The 16,707-nt window shown below is 32.2% G+C and overlaps 1 protein-coding gene and 1 long non-coding RNA gene across 3 annotated transcripts; one reads left to right on the top strand and one right to left on the bottom strand.

Moving 5' to 3' along the window:
- The first annotated feature begins 2,521 nt into the window (after positions 1–2,521).
- Positions 2,522–4,431, top strand: LOC132603739 (protein BIG GRAIN 1-like B). Its single transcript, XM_060316931.1, has 2 exons — positions 2,522–3,176; positions 3,658–4,431. The coding sequence occupies exons 1-2, from the start codon at positions 2,918–2,920 to the stop codon at positions 4,242–4,244; spliced, it is 846 nt and encodes a 281-aa protein (XP_060172914.1). The 5' UTR covers positions 2,522–2,917; the 3' UTR covers positions 4,245–4,431.
- Positions 4,432–5,822: 1,391 nt separating this feature from the next.
- Positions 5,823–10,772, bottom strand: LOC132603740 (uncharacterized). 2 transcript variants are annotated; one of them, XR_009568505.1, is made up of 2 exons: positions 10,268–10,772; positions 5,823–6,222 (listed from the first exon to the last, which is right to left on the bottom strand). It is a non-coding gene; the product is annotated as an uncharacterized LOC132603740 (long non-coding RNA). The 2 variants fall into 2 exon arrangements; XR_009568506.1 differs by having other exon boundaries at positions 10,184–10,772.
- Between the last annotated feature and the right edge of the window lie 5,935 nt (positions 10,773–16,707).

A 16,707-nucleotide genomic window follows, 5' to 3' on the forward strand; every position in this document is an offset into this window, starting at 1 on the left:
TTCTTCATACATTTTCATGATATATGTGAGAAAAATCATAGTTCGTCTTGTAATATAGTCATTTATTAGATAAATTTTATGTTAAAAGTGTGTGCACATCAAATTAGATTAATTAACGACCGTTACTACGAAAGTTATTTTACGATTTGGATGGAATGACTATAAGTTATATTTTTGATAAAGTATTTAACAATGTTATAAGTTATTTGTGTTTATTCTTTAGTTTAAAACTTAATCCTACCTTAAGTAAAATTTTTGGTTAATACTTATGTTTTCCAACATGTATTACATAAAATTACAGGAGAAAATAATTTAAAAAAAAACTTTACGTTTAATCGGACGAATTAACATAGCAAATGATAAATGGTGAACAACATCAATAAAAATAAATAATATTATGAAAATAATAATTTAATTCAATAATTAAGCCTATATTAAGATAGAAATTGAATGAAATGATAATTCTTTACTTGTCTATAATAAATTTTAAGGAAAAATTATAATTTGAAACAAATTTAATAATATTTTCACATAAAAGAAAGACTCAAATATGTACGGGTGTACTTTGTGGGGTCACATTTTAGTGGCATGTAAAAAGTCCTTGAAGTTCATAAAATTTACCCGGATATATGAAGAGTTACAAAGTCATAAAACTTCAATTAAGGGGCAAAAAAGACAAGAAAATCTATGTGAGGACTACAAAAAAGTGGGATTCTCCCTTATATTTAGTAATATATATATATATATATATATATATATATATATATATATATATATATATATATATGTGTGTGTGTGTGTGTGTGTGTGTGTGTATGTGTGTGTGTGTGTATATAAAGTGCTATATATGTATATATATGTGTGTATATATAAAGTGCATATCTATTCTAGTCAATGTTTTGAGTTACGTTACTCCTAAAATATGCCTATTTTTAAATAGGTGTAAGTAGGGGTGTTCATGGTTCGGTTTGGGTCGGTTATTGATTAAAACCATAATCAAACCAATTTAGTCGGTTTTTAAATGTCTAAAACCATAATCAAACCAAATAAAATAATAACCACCGGTTTGGTTATTGTCGGTTTGGTTCGATTTTTCGGTTTATGACTAGCAGTCATGAGACTTATCAATAAAACATTAAAAAGTTGAAAAAGACATGTCTTTTTTTTTTGTTCAAATGATAACTTTTATTTATAGTTTAAGGTGAAACATACATCATAGAAACATTTTCACTATTAGTGATAGTGTAGTACTCAAGTTACCCAAAGTTGCTAAACTATTACATATAGAGCTAAAAACTAACTTAGTAGTGGCTGCACCATTTTTGTCATCTTAATACACATACCTGGAAATAAAGTAGAGCATAGGAGCTTTTAGTTGTTGTTTACAAACATACATATTAATTAAACATAAAGACTACCTAAAATTAAAATGAAAATATATGAAATAAAAAAACTTTGTGTAATGATCCCAAACTTTGGGGCAATAATTGCATTTTGCCCTCAATTCTCCCATTTTATTAACAAAACTTTGTGTAAAGATCCCAAACTTCAGATGTTTTTCTATCATTATCCCCAAGGCTAGGGTCTCGATTACAAGGAGTTGTTCTTTTCTGCTTTTTAGGAGGATTACCCACGGAAGAAGTATTAGAGCATTACCATGTGCTTGAGTTATAGCAAATGCTGATGTTACTGAAGTATCTTCTATAGGAACCTCCAAATCTACAACCTCTATCTTTTTCATATGAAAAATATTAGAAGTTTAGGACTCATTCAAACAAGAAAAAAGAAAGGTATAAATTCGAAAAAAAGAAGAAGAAACAACCTAAAATCAAATGGCTGACAAAGAAAGGCTAAAAATTTAAGTTAAAGACATTAGACTCTAACGTGAGCTTCTGTTAGTAGGTTTCCACTTAACACTTAAAGAGTTAAAAGACTTAAAGACATGGACTTGGACATATTCTTAAAAACATGGGCCTTAAACAATCATGTGAAATAAGTAGACCAAAAATCAAATTAATGATTAAAAGGTATAAAATATTTATAATTATTTATGAAAAACTAATATTATACATATAAATAATTATAAAATTTATGTATATAATTTATCGGTTTGGTTCGGTTATTTTTTAATAGAACCATAACCAAACCAAATATTATCGATTTTTAAAATTTAAAACCAAATCAAACCAAATGTCGGTTTTTTTATTCGGTTTGGTTAAATTTTCGGTTTGATTTTGGTTTTAACCAAAACCGTGAACAGCCCTAGGTGTAAGAAATAGATATTAGCATTTTGGTAATAAATGTAGACGAACTCACTGTTTTCATTTTGAATTACATATATAAACTTAAAATTTTGTATTAGTTTTCCTTTTTGAAAAAGATGCTTGCTGGAGTAGCTCAACGAGAGGTAGATTCAAGTTCGGTGCCCTAACATCTGTGCCATCGGATTATCTTAGGATCTTTTACTTTGTTTATTAGATACTTGAATTTTTAGAAACTCCGTTCAACCTAGAGAGAGTGAAAATTAATATATTATCAAAATAGTTGGCTCCATCTATAGAGCTTTCACATCAAAAGTTAAATAATTTATAGGGTTGCACTTTGAGTTGGAACTTGGGAGAGATAATATAAAGCCCAAAGCAGAATTAAACTCACATACTTGTTTTCTAAAATCACTCTCTTAGGCTTTAATTATGAGATATGCTATGCTCTCTCCCCTTGTCATCATACTCCATTATATATTTTCTCTCTCCCTATCTCTTGCAGCTTTTGACTCTTCTTATAAAGCAGACAATAAAGAGATTGAATTATCATTTTCTATCCCACTCTCTTTCCCCTAGTGTTGCATTCATCATCTCAATAGTACTGCAAGACAAAAACTACTCTTGATCTCTCTTTGCTAGCTTAGTTCTTAATTATGAACATGGATAAATATAAGTATCCAAAAGAGTACTCTTGCAGCCCTTCCTTCTCTTCCGCACTTCTTGACTCTATTTACCACTCCATTGACCAAGGCCAAGAGAAGAAATCAAGAAACTTGCATTCAAGCTCCTCAAATATTGGCTCTTCCTGTTATGGTCTTAGTAATAGGCCTAAACCAATTAGAACTAGCACTTCAACTAACCAAGAAAAGATTCACAAACATCAACATCCCAAAGATAACCTCAACTTTTATGGTGAGTATGCCCAACTATACACGCAACCATTTTATTGAATAATAATTCAAGATATGTGTAAGGAATTTATATACTATCAGGTTACCTTTATCTGTTGTAGTATGTAAACCGTCTTATTCTCAAGATTACAAATTCTATTTTTCTTTTGGAGTTTAACAGTAGATATTTTTAGAGTGACTTGATAGTGTTAAATTTTTCTCATAGTATGTTGATGTATATAATTTAAAATCAATTCAAAGTCTGACCTATTCCTTTTGTTTGCTAGACTAGTTCGATATATTTTCACAATTTGTTAGGAAGAATTAAGATATATTAGGTGCTTAATCGAATGACGCTAGTAGTTGAGGATTTTTACTTGAATCTAAGGTTACACTAGTCATGTTCACTTTACCTTTTTAAAGGCTTTCAAGCTAGTTTTCAGGTTTTCTCCACTCACTTAATCTTGTTCTTATTATTTATACCCTATTTAAATTCACAACAGATTATTCTTTAGCAAAGGAAAAAGCTAAACACGATGAAGATGGTTTTGTGAAGACAAAATCACGAGCTTTGAAGATTTATAGAGATTTAAAGAAAGTTAAGCAGCCCATTTCTCCTGGAGGTAGGCTATCAAGTTTCTTGAACTCACTTTTTACAAATGGGAAAAAAACAAACACTTCCTCAAATTTTGGAGGGTATGATAATGAGGAAAGAAAATTAAAATCAGCAAATGCATCCACTTGTTCTTCAACTTCTTTATTCTCTAGGTCATGTTTAAACAAGAATATTATAATTACTCCATGTGGGCACAAGACTTTGGACGTGGACCAACAAAATGTTGAGGTTGTAAAAAGCATTACTAGAAATTATATTCATGAAGATCAGCTAAAACTCAAGAAGAATGTTCAAGTGTTTGATGATAATAATGAGGAGGAAGAATATGAAGATGAGGATGCAAGTTGTGCAAGTTCTGATCTATTTGAGCTTGATAATTTTTCTTCCATTGGATTAATGGAATTGCCTGTCTATGAAACAGCAAATCTTGATACTAATCGAGCCATTAATGCAAATAGTAATTTGCTTTTGTAACTTTCAATAGATTCTGATAGCTATTATTGTTGTTATTACTTACTAGCTAGGTAGTATAATCTTTGTGATTGGTTTGGGGGTTTACATCAAGAGATTTAAAATTTCTCTTTGAAATTTAATTTATGTTTTCCTTGACTTAGTATATGTGTCTTTTTACCATCCGTAAGGTCTACTTGTTGTTTTCTTATTTCCCTAATCTCTTTCTATGCTTTTTGGAGCCTAATTAAATGCTATGTACAAAATGGTGTATATATGTCAATTTCCATGATAAACGTTAATTGCTGACTTCATGCTGATAATAAATAACCGGTTATAATAGACTAAACTATATTGATTTATATAGTGTTAAAAATAAAATAAAAAAATAGACAGTTGTTACAGAACTTGTCCCTCATCAATTCTATAATGCTAAATTGTACTAGGCTGCTCCACCCATTGCCGTAAAATTTTGAGTTGGATGCTCAAAATAGTGGGTTGATCTATGAAGTTATGTTATTCTCTATGAAATGTTTGTTTAACTCAAAGTAAAACAAGAGAAAAGACAGTTGCTAAACGCACATCACGAATTAGAAGATCTACGATAAACTGCAATTTTACCAAAACCAAAGAAAGGTTGTGCAAAGGAGACACAAAGAAAGATTTACTAATTGCAAAAAGTAAGTTAACCTTCATATACCATTCAAAAAACTTAAAAAGACAGTATTATTGTAGTTAAGAAAGAGAGAGACAAAATGGCGCTAGCAATAGCATCACCATCATATATAAATACCTCCTGGAGAATTGGCATTATCAAGTAAAAAAGTTACCCCTCTTTCCATTAATTTTACTTGTCATATATAGACTTGACACGGCTATTAAGGAGCCAAAATAGAATGATAGTTTTATTATATTATCTCTAATTATTGTTAAGTAATTTAATGATTGAAATTAAATGTTGTGCAATCACTTAAAATTTCTTGAACTTTCTAACCCAATAATTAATAATAAAGGTAAAATAGACATGCAATGGTAAATTATCTCTTGATTTTTCAAACTAGACAAGTAAAAATGGACAACTATTTTTTTGTATACAAAACAAGTAAAATGGACCGAGGGAGTACTACATCTTATTATAATAATCATAATGGTAGTAAACAGCCGTACTACTTAACTCTAATCCCTATCACTATTAGTTTTAAGACACTACTACAAAAAAGATCTTTAGCAGCAATAAAAAATGGGTTTAGCGGCAATTATTATTACCGCCAAAATATTTACCGGCGATTAAACTTTGGCCAGTGATGTTGGCATCGCTAAAGCCTTTAGCGGCCATTTAACGAAATGCCGGTAAAGGTATGATTTATTGCCACAAAAAATCACTAGCTTTAATGGCAGTTGTATAGTGGCAATTATGATGACAGCTAAATCCAATCCGAAAATGGGTAATTATGCCCTTTTAGTGTCCATTTTTTTGCCGGTAAATTTAATTAAATTGCCACTAAAAGGTACATTCTCTAACGGCAATTAATTTATAGCAATTATAATGGCTACGATAAATGTGTTAATTTTTCACGTTTAGCATCCAATTTATGGTCCATAAAAGCAATTAAATTGTAGCTAAAAGCTACGAGATTCAACAACAATTGTTTAGCCACCGATAATGGCTACAATGTTCTTCCAAATAATAATCCAGTAATAGAGCCTTTTGGTGGCAGCTAAGGTAAATGCTAAAAAAACATATCACTATTAATTGATAAAAACATAATACATCTCTTGAGATCTGATGAAAAAAGAAAGGACTAATCCAGAATATTAATGTAACAACTTAAAAACTTAAATTGTTTGAACTAAATAACTAATGTCATTATATAACCAACCCTATAATAAAAAATAAATTTTAAAAAAAAGACACAAATAATAGTCTTCAAATAATTTCTGCAACTGTTCGTCATATTGAAATCTTCTAAAGTTTAAATCTTCAAACATTAGATTGTAAGACCTGAAATAATAATAAAATTGTGTCAATAGATGATATATGTCCCAAAAAGATGAACAATCTGAAATACTACGTAAATTATAGGACAAACATAATAAATAGAACACCATCTTTAAAGACCTTCAATTAAATTTGACAAACTAAGTCAAGGAAAGGTGACTATTTTAATGTCTATGATAATATATACATGAAATTATAGGTAAGTTCAAGGTGAATACTTGAGGATGAACATAAAATTATGAGGAGCAATGACCTGCTTGAACTACTAAAAAGTCCAAAAATTTTCAAAATATAGTTCTCCAGCTAAAGGACATCCCCAAGAGTTATTTTATGCTGAAGTTACGAACCTAGTTTCATACATCAGAAATTGAAAAGTCAAGCTGCGACGAATCTCATCTTGAAATGATGCAACCAAAACCATTACCATGATCCATGAAATGGAAGCGTTTACAAATTATCAGTGATTGTAAGTGAAAGATTAATTAACTAGAGATACAAAGTCGACAGTATCTCATCGAATGACCCGTCCAGGAGTAGGTTTTTAGTGGCATTAAACATAGAACAAGTCTATTGAGTTACTTATAATATTGATGATCATATTTGAAAATTTTAAGGTATTTGCCTGCGTTTAAACCATTGAGAAAATCTTCTTACATGTTTCAGAGGTTGCAAGGAAAATAAATAAGCAAAAAGTGCGGCATCACTAAAGTCATGTATATATCATGTGAGAAACCTCTTGTCTCTTTTACATTTCTCATGAATAGGAATTTATGATTCTTCAAATTCAGGACATATATTTTTGTTGAAACTGGTACTATTGTATTCCTCAGCATTAAGGGTATGCTGGTCACCTCCAAAAATTAGAATAAACAGAAAGTAAAGCAAAAACATATTTACAGAGCTCGTAAAATTTCTACAAGGCCATCTACTTGTTCTTCTTCCTCGATACTAATCTCTTCAGACCAAATTCAGGACATAGTTAACATAGTTATACTGCCAAATCGGTTTCCTATTTGAATCACAGTCAATTCCCTGTCAATTTTAATTTAGATCTTCTGAAGTTAAGCAAGTTGAATATAAATCAAAACCCAAGTACCCTACTTAAGTCACCTTGAACTTCCTACTAAGCAAGAATCCATCACTAAAACCACGAGTCCTAAAGTATCTCTTCTAAAACATCATAGATAGCTGTTTAGACAGCCCATCACTAAAACCACGAATCCTAAAGTATCTCTTCTAAAACAACATAGATAACTGTGTAGACAGTCCATCACTAAAACCACGAATCCTAAAGTATCTCTTCTAAAACATCATACATAGTTGTCTAGACAGTCCCTCGACCTATAATTATATACGTTACTGGAAGTAAGAACAAATAATCCTTATGTGCTAGGACTCAAGCACCAGAATAAAAAGGGTGATCACAATCGGAGCCTAGAATGCTAAAACCCAATTAATATGGGACAAGATCTATGAACTCATGCTCATAATTATTTACACTTAACCAAGGACTATATTCCATAACCTAACTGGATAACTTCACAGAAGAATTTAAAGCATAAGCAAGGGAGAGTTAAATCCTTAACTGATTTTAAGATGCTCGCTAAATGAAGTCAAACCCAGTGAACTTGATCAACTCTTATAGGAAAAACCTAAGTTACATGGACTCGCCATTTTGGGTGCCGTCCCCATGGTCAATTACATATGGATACTTTGACCGGAGTTCGTCGACAAATTTGGGGGGAAAATTTGAGATTTTGATTTCTCAAAATTAAAAATAAAACAGATTTAAGATAAGGAAAATGATATACCTTCAATATTATAGTACTTTCAGATAAACCAAGAATACAAGGTTGTGTTGAGTTCGGATGGCAGAGAGAAGCAGTGATATAGATGGAAGGTTTGTTTTCGGCCTTGAATGGCTTTCTCTTTCTATCCTAAGGAAAGAATGAAAGACTGTGAAAGAGACGACCTAGAGGCTTGAAAACTTTGCTCTGTAAAAGCCTGAAAAGGAAATTAGGGGAATATGAAGAAGATGACTGCTTACAGCTAGAGGAGACATGTAGTCGTGTACAAGCTGAATAGGACTCTTAAAAGTCTTAATTGTATTAACGTACAAAAATGACCCCTTTATTCTTCATCTGTGCTATTTTTATCCCCTTTATTTTCTATTATACGCTACTTGTGACACAAAATTAAAAGGCACCTAATTATGCTATTTATAAATGTTTCTTTCTTATACAATATAGGGATAATTTTAAAATTAATTATTAGCATGTCAATTTTTTGATAATTAATTTATATTTTTAATCGCACAAAAGCACGGACGTATTTACTGGTTGAACATAATAAAATTGACCCCTTTGTACAACGGATTATTCTTGGAACGTATTTTTTCATATGCCTTTTATATTTTTTCATATTTACAACCGAATCTCGGCATCTGTATCCATAACTGGATACGCACCCCCGAATCTTAAAATTTAAATTTTGCCGAATCCGACACTCGAATCCGTAGCCGTATCAGATACCCGCACCCGAGTCCGTGTAACTTAGGGAAAAACTACCCCAGGAACATTTATGTGCTTTTAAACACTTTCCTCGACTAAATCAGTGATGCTTAACTTCTCTTTAAATCTAAACAATATCATCTTAACTGATCTAACTAAGGATAGATGTTAGAGGATAATCTAGTAGTGGGCTAGTCTTCAACAAGCTTCTTGTGTTGCCTTTTCCTTTAGTTCTCCATCTCAATGTGAAGATACCAGCAAACTTAGAATGAAAAACTAGGTGTAACTGGATTTAACAAAGAAAATCCTTGTACTAGCACAGCTACATCTCAAAGGAATCCATGCCACCAGCTAGTCCCTCCAATCTGATTAGCCTAGTCTTTTCCCTATCAAAATCTTCTGAAATTAATATTTCAAGAGCTATTTCCTTCTACATTAAGTGTTGGTAGCATCAGAATTAGCAGCAAAACAAAAAAAGATATCATTTATATTTTATCCTTAATGATTTTTTCCTTTGGCTAAGGATAATATAAACTCTCACACTGATCACACACACACACTTAAATGATTTTCTCTCAAACACACTCCTAAATTACCTTTTTTTTCATTGAGAATAGAGAAATTCATCAGAAGGTACAACACAAAGAAATATCAAAAAACTCTCTGCACCTTCATTGATCCAATCAATTTCCTATCTACCTTCTCTTTTTCTCCAGTTTTACTTTTAACTTTCACAGTTTCCCAAAGGTTCACTCTATCTATGTTTGTGCTACAGATCTTACTACTCCTTGGTTCTCATTGCAAATCTATTCCTAAAAAACACTAGACTAATGATAAATTTATTGATATAATTTTTCATTCAACATTTATTTCTCTGTTTGTGATAATACTTTTATTTTTCAATCAAAGACTTTAATGATGATAACATCATAACTTAACAGCCTCATTTAGCTCATATAGGATAACATGAAACCTATCCATACTAAACCTATATAGAACGAAGAACGACAACTTCTTTAAGTTTGATGGTAGCATCAGCAGAACATATACAATACTCCAACTTGTGTGAAAATTTAAAATTACATTTTAGACAATGTATAATTAAAAAATACTTACTCATATACGATATTTATTCCAAATTATATTAATTTACGTGCTTAAGTGCAGATATAATGCTGAAATGTAGAAACACGTGTTGTAAAACACCATACCCATTAATCCTTATAAATGACAATATTTCTATGTGACATTTTATCAAACACCAAATATGCTTCTAAAGTTTATCCTCCTAACAATTGCAAGTAATACTGTAGAAATAATGAGCCAGAATCATATGTGATGACAGGCAATATAGCAATACACAAATAGTGTTCAAGTTTCACTTTCCCCAAAATGCTAAGACAAATATGGAGAATAAATCGTTGGAAAGCTAAGGTGGGGGGGGGGGGGGATACCTTAGGCCTAAACTTGGTTTGCTATCAATTTTTGATTTTTCCAATGTAACTGTATCAAATGTACCGTATTCTCCCCTTCATTACCTAAGGGTACGTAAGCGAAGAGGACGATGGAGAATCAACCGACGGTGACGCTTGGAAGCAGCGTTCAAAACCAGATAAACGTTGACACGGCCTTGATAATGTTAGTTTTGTGAACTTTTCTGGAAAAAAATCGATGATGTAGTTGGGCGGCATAATTAGGCGTCAATGGGGCTTTAACGAGGGTTTTGAGTATTCATAGGCATTTACCAAAGAGAAGGAAATGAAATATATTGTATAATAATAATATATATATTAGCGGGCTCATTTTTATGTCATTTACTTGCCTAAATTTTTTTTTTTTTTTGCCACATCAGCATTAGAGGTGAAAAATAATTGAAATAAAAGTTGTTAAGAAGATATATAAATATAACTTAAGTTTAGTTGTTAAAGTGAATTTTCATGCCAAGTTCGAGAGTTAAACGATGTCTTTTCTCTTAGTACAAACTAAAGGTTAACTCTTATAGTGGCTGTATCTTTTAATTGCCGGACGAAATATATTTTTTCCTCGCTAATATGTATGTGCCGCTAATGCTTTGGTTTAAAGAATTAATTACTGGCTATTACCTTATTGCCACTAAAAAATTGCCACCAAAGCCTTTTTTGTAGTAGTGAGCTAGGCGTTTAATGATCTTAGTTATATGAGTATTTATCTAACCTAGGCTATAATTGCTTTCATATCTTAAACGTTTTTACTTCGTTACCACTTCAGTAATTGGAGTAAGGCTGAATTTGAAAGGACAAAAAAAGGAACTCTTAGTAACCACTTACTTGTCTTTTTTAACGTGTAAACTGTTTTAGATCAAATTAAATTCGCCAAAAGAACAAATAATAAGAAATTAAGGTAGTACTTCTAACTAGTTCCAGTTAGTTGTCAAGTTTACCTTTTGTATATTGCTTAAAAAATGTTAATTAACAAGATAATTTGACTAAACTATCCTTATTTTTTGTTTGTTCTCAATTAAGTATTACTCTTCCTTTCACCACATGAATTTCTCAACATATTTACTAGAGTTTGAGTAAAAGTGAGAAAAAAAAAACCAAGTTTAGTTTTATATATAGAGTGGCTATAAAGAGGAATGGGGATTGATAAATACAGGATGATTGGATAAAAAAGAAATAAAGAAAAAGATGAAAGTCACTTATCAACGAGGGATTGCTGGTCTCAAAAGCACAGGACACAGAATCTAAGGTCAGATTTTTGTTGGTTAATTGATAATATTAATCTTTAATCATTACTTGTCATTTTCTGTTTAGCACGTTTCTTATCAATTAAAAAGATTAAATTATGCTTATTTATTACAAATTATTCTTGTTATTTTTTATCAGATTAATCTCTCTTCAAATTTATTAGCGTAAAGATAAAGATGAAAAAATATCAGTAATTCTATTTTGATTTTCTAAAATAACAAAATTTTTGGACCATATTTTTTTTAGTAACCAAGCCAATGACGGGAGGGAACGTATATTGCTGATTACTCAATTGTATCAGTTCTAGAGGAGAACGAGGATATACAAGAAATTAATTGCAATTGCTGCTTTTATGGCACGGAAGAAAAAGATTTGTATAAAAGATACAAACTAATTGATGTGATTAAACTTTAGTCAAGTTATTGTTAGAAGTCTCTTAATTTTTAAGCAAATATTTGTTGTTCATTGATAAAATAGAGGGGATTCACGGGAAGGAAAACGAAATTTCCTACTAAAATGATCAAATGCGGCTAAAAGAAGAGTACTACATTATTGTTTGTAGAGTATTTCCTAAGTAGGAGTAGCATTTATCGGACCGACAATTTGATTTCTTTCTTGCGAAAATTAGACCCATACATTATATGATTGATTGATACATAAGTAATACCTTTATTACCACTGTTTCCGTTCATTATTCGAAAAACTGACATCATGACATGTTGCTCGAATATTACTTCCTGTAATTCTCTAGTTCTATTTTTGATCAGACACTAATTCTTTTTGCATTGTCAGGTATTGGTTGAATTTCTTTAATTGCAACATCTTCCAAACCTAATTCCACCATTTTCCCTACTTACTATAAGACATTCACTAAATGCTCAAAATGCCAAAAAAAAGTTGGAGCTCCGGCAGATTCATTTTTTTTTTTTAATTTTATAAATTCAAGTTTGAAACTTCATTATAAAACTTATTCAACTTAATGGATTCAAAATTGATTACTTATAATTATATAATGAATTTTACCACACATGTGGTCTTAGTTAAACTTACTGAATTCGGATTAACTCATAACTTTATACACTCTAAGGATGTGTTCGGTATGGAGGAAAATGTATTCTTGGAAATAAGTACATTTCTACTTATTTTCTCGTGTTCGGTTGGGTAATGGAAAATAAGTGAATTTATAACTTATTTTTTCATGTTCGGTTGGTTGGTATAAGATATTTTTCGAAAAATACCACCCATGCCCCACCAACCCCCCCCCCCCCCCATACCACACCAACCCCCACACCACCCCCACCACCCTCCAACATTCATTTTCACCTACCCCACACCACGACTAACCCCAACCCCACCCCGCATCACCACTCTATCCAACCCTCCCACCCACCAACTACTCCCAAATTTTCTATTTCATATATTTTATTTAACTATTATAAAAAATGAATAAAAAATTTCAATCCACCCCACCACCAACCCCAAACTACAACCCCCCACCTCACAACTACGACCCACCACCCATCCCACACCAAATTTAACCACACAAATTTTTCATTTTTATAAATTTTTTATAAGGATAAAATTAAATATGAAGTAGAAAATTCTGAAGGGGGTAAGGAGTGGGTCGGTGGGCGGGTGTAGGGGGAATTTTTTTTTTTTGGGGGAGGGGGGTCCCACGGGAGGGGGGGGGGGAGGGGGGAGATGGGTGGTGTTAAAAACTTTTAAAAAAAATTAGGGTGGGGGGAGAGTGGTGGTGGGGTGGGGTTGGGGGTGGGGTGGGCGTGGTGGAGGGGTATGGTGGGTGGGGTTGGTGGAGGGGGGAGGGTGCGTGGGGTTGTGTGTGTTACGTTGTTGGGGTTTGGTGGTTAGGGGTGGGTTGGGTGGTGGTAGGGTGGTTGGTAAAATGCCAATTGTTGACTTGTTTTCTCTATTTTGACGGGGGAAGTCATTTTCCTTATTTTTGAGTAACTTGTTTTTCAAAAGAAAATATTTTCCAAAATTTTTAACCAAACGAACATGAGAAAATTGAAAAACATTTTTCCGAAAAATGTTTTCCTTTCATATCGAACGCACCCTAAATCCGACATTTCGATATTGTGTCTACGTACCTTCACCAAAATGGGTACTCATTCAACTTTGGAATTCAAAGTCAAAGCTCATTCACTTTTACCATCTGTTTGAGTTGTTATTTTACATCGCCGCTTAATGCATCCTCTTGTATATATCAGTGATATAAGTCTAATCCTATAGTATATATATTAGCTAGTTGTCACTAAACTAAATTTTGCTTCTACTAAACAACATATACAGTTGATATTTGTTGAGTCCATTGAAATGGTAGAAAAGCGGTACTAAATAATATCTTGTCATTATCATGAATACTACAAGTTAGGCACTAGGAGATGGTATGTTTGATCACATCTAGAATTTGGTCCAAACGTGTTTATTTTGATTGTTGAAATTCTCTTAATTTCTTCAATAAAACAACAATAATGTCACTAATTGTGTCTTCTTTCCCTTCAAGTCACTCTGAAATCATAAGTAAAATTAGAAACGATAGAGACATGACAGCATGGATTGGACGCAAGGTCACACTATTAAAAATCTCTATTTTTTCATTGGTTTTCACTGAAAAATATTCCGTGGCTATTTTTCACTGAGTGTCGCTGTAAAAAACCTAAATAGTAGTGTTTTCACAAGAAAAAATTAGAAAGTTCCTCAGCATTTCAATGGGAACCTGTTTCCCACCAAGCGTTTTCCCAGTGAGCTGATTCGATGGGAACGAGGTGAGACAATCATATTTTATAATACAAAATTTTCACTCAATTCGATTGGAAACACCTCTGTTTCCAGTGTGACTTCCATGCTAATTAAAATTGATCCTTAATCCTTATACCCTTAATCGGTCATTTGGTACGCGGGATAAGGTGGGATATCCCAGTATTAAGTTTGGTATTAATTTTATACTCTGTTTGATACAAGGAATAAATTTATTTCAGAATAATTTTATACCTTGTACCAAACAGAGTATACAATGAAGCTCAAAACTAATCATGGGATATCCCACCTTATCCCATCATAGTTGGATTATTTTATCCACCTTTCAGATGGGATAAATTAGTCCCAGAACTATAATCCCAAAAATATAATACTGGAATAATTTAATCCGCATACCAAACGATCCCAAACTGTCGGCAATATAAATATTTCAAAAGAATTCTTACAACATTATTGACTACTTTATTAAGAGTTGGATGATAAATGGCAAAGATAAATACAGGTACTATTTTGGAAACTTGTCGATCCTCCTTGGTCTCACCATGACAAACATTCTCCCACTTTCAATGGAATGATGACAACTGTCTAATAATGACACATGTCATAATAAAACACATTTTTATTGAGATATGATAAAAAACACACATGAATTACAGGATTAATTTTTTGAGTTTTCTGTCTGAACTATTAAGTGTTCGCGTTTTATACCTGAACTACCATCAATATCATGGCATGCTGCTCAAATTTAATGAATTCCACTAATTCTCTTGTTATATTTTTTACCAGACACTAATTCTTTTTGCATTGTCAGGTATTGGTTGAATTTCTTAAATTGCAACATCTTCCAAACCTAATTTGCAACATCTTCCAAACCTAATTCCACCAATTTCCTTACTATAATTTCCTTACTTACTATCATTGCTCAAAATGAAAAAAAAAAAAAAAAAAAGTGAGCTCATAGGCAGATTCAGTTTTTAAATTTTGTAAATTCAAGTTTGAAATTTTATTAGACAACTTATTTGATTTAAAGGATTCGAAATTAATTGCTTATACTTATTTAATGAATGTTAACACAGACGAGATCTTAGTTAAAATTATTTGATTCGGATTAACTCATAACTTTATACACTCTAAATCCAACATTTCGATCTTGTGTCGACCTTCACCAAAATGAATATTCATTCAACTTTAAAATTCAAAGTCATAGCTCATTCACTTTTACAGGCTGTTTGGGTTGTTATTTTACAATCCTCTTACAATATCTTGTTTTGTATAGTATTACTAAAATACTGTTTTGAATAGTTTATGTGTTGTCGTTTAATAATATTTCTTGTTTGATTTTACTATATTGTTCAGTGCATTAACTGATAAGTCTAGACCTATTTATATAACTTTTTTTTTTTGGTTAAACCTATTTATATCAACTTCTTGTCACTTAACTACATTACGCTTCAATTAAAACAAACATATTTATTTGTGGAATCCGTTGAAACGGTAGTAAAGCAATTAAATATTCCTTAATTTGTAGCCCTGTTCACAAAGCCAGGCCTAGAACTAGAATCTCCATTAAATGGAAACCTCCAGCCCCTAACCATTATAAGCTGAACACAGATGGATCATGTGTTGGGAACCCTGGAAAAGGAGGAATTGGGGTGTGTGTGGGGGTGGGGGGGGGGGGAGGGTAATAAGAGACTGTCAAGGACAATGGGTACTAGGATACATGAAAGGACTTCCGCACACGACTAATAGTCTTTCTGAACTAACCAGTCTTATGCAGGCCTTCGATTAGCTGTGGAACACAACTTAAAGCCAATCGAGATTACCGTGGATTCCACAAAGGTAATAAAAATGATAACTAATGGCCACTTGCCTTATAACCATATTGTTTCTGACTGCAGATCCTTGCTAATGGCGCTGGACCTTCCGGAACTAAAACATGAATACAGGGAGCTGAACAAGGTAGAAGACATGTCAGCCAAGGAAGGAGGACGGCAACAGCTTTTTGAAGAACCAACTATCTTCCCAAACCCACCCCCTTTTGTCTTAAGCTCTTATCAAGATGATGTTTTGGGAACCTCTTTTGAACGGTGCATTCCTAGTGTAGTTGATGATGTACCTCTAATAGGTGAACATCCCAGACATCCAACGGGTGATATAGGCCCGGCTAATATATATATATATATATGAAATATCCGATTAACCAAAAAAAAAAAAAAAGTAGTAAAGCAATACTTATCATTATTATGAACACTTCAAGTTAGGCACTATGAGATGAATCTTTGATCACATCTAGAATTTGGTCCAAACGTGTGTTTAATTTATTGTTGAAATCCTCTTAATTTCTTTAATAAAACAGCAATGTCACTATTGTGTCTTCTTTCCCCTAACTCACTCTAAAATCTAAAGTAAATTAGAAGCGACTGAGACATGACAACAAGCAGGGGAAAATTTATGTATATAATTTGGGTCACATG

This window comes from Lycium barbarum, chromosome 7 (genome assembly GCF_019175385.1).
Source record: "Lycium barbarum isolate Lr01 chromosome 7, ASM1917538v2, whole genome shotgun sequence".
NCBI classification, from domain to species: domain Eukaryota; kingdom Viridiplantae; phylum Streptophyta; class Magnoliopsida; order Solanales; family Solanaceae; genus Lycium; species Lycium barbarum.

Coding starts and splice junctions, on each gene's coding strand:
- LOC132603739 (XM_060316931.1), top strand. CDS start 2,918: ATGAACATGGATAAATATAAGTATCCAAAAGAGTACTCTTGCAGCCCT. Junction 3,177..3,657: donor AGATAACCTCAACTTTTATG/GTGAGTATGCCC, acceptor AATTCACAACAG/ATTATTCTTTAGCAAAGGAA.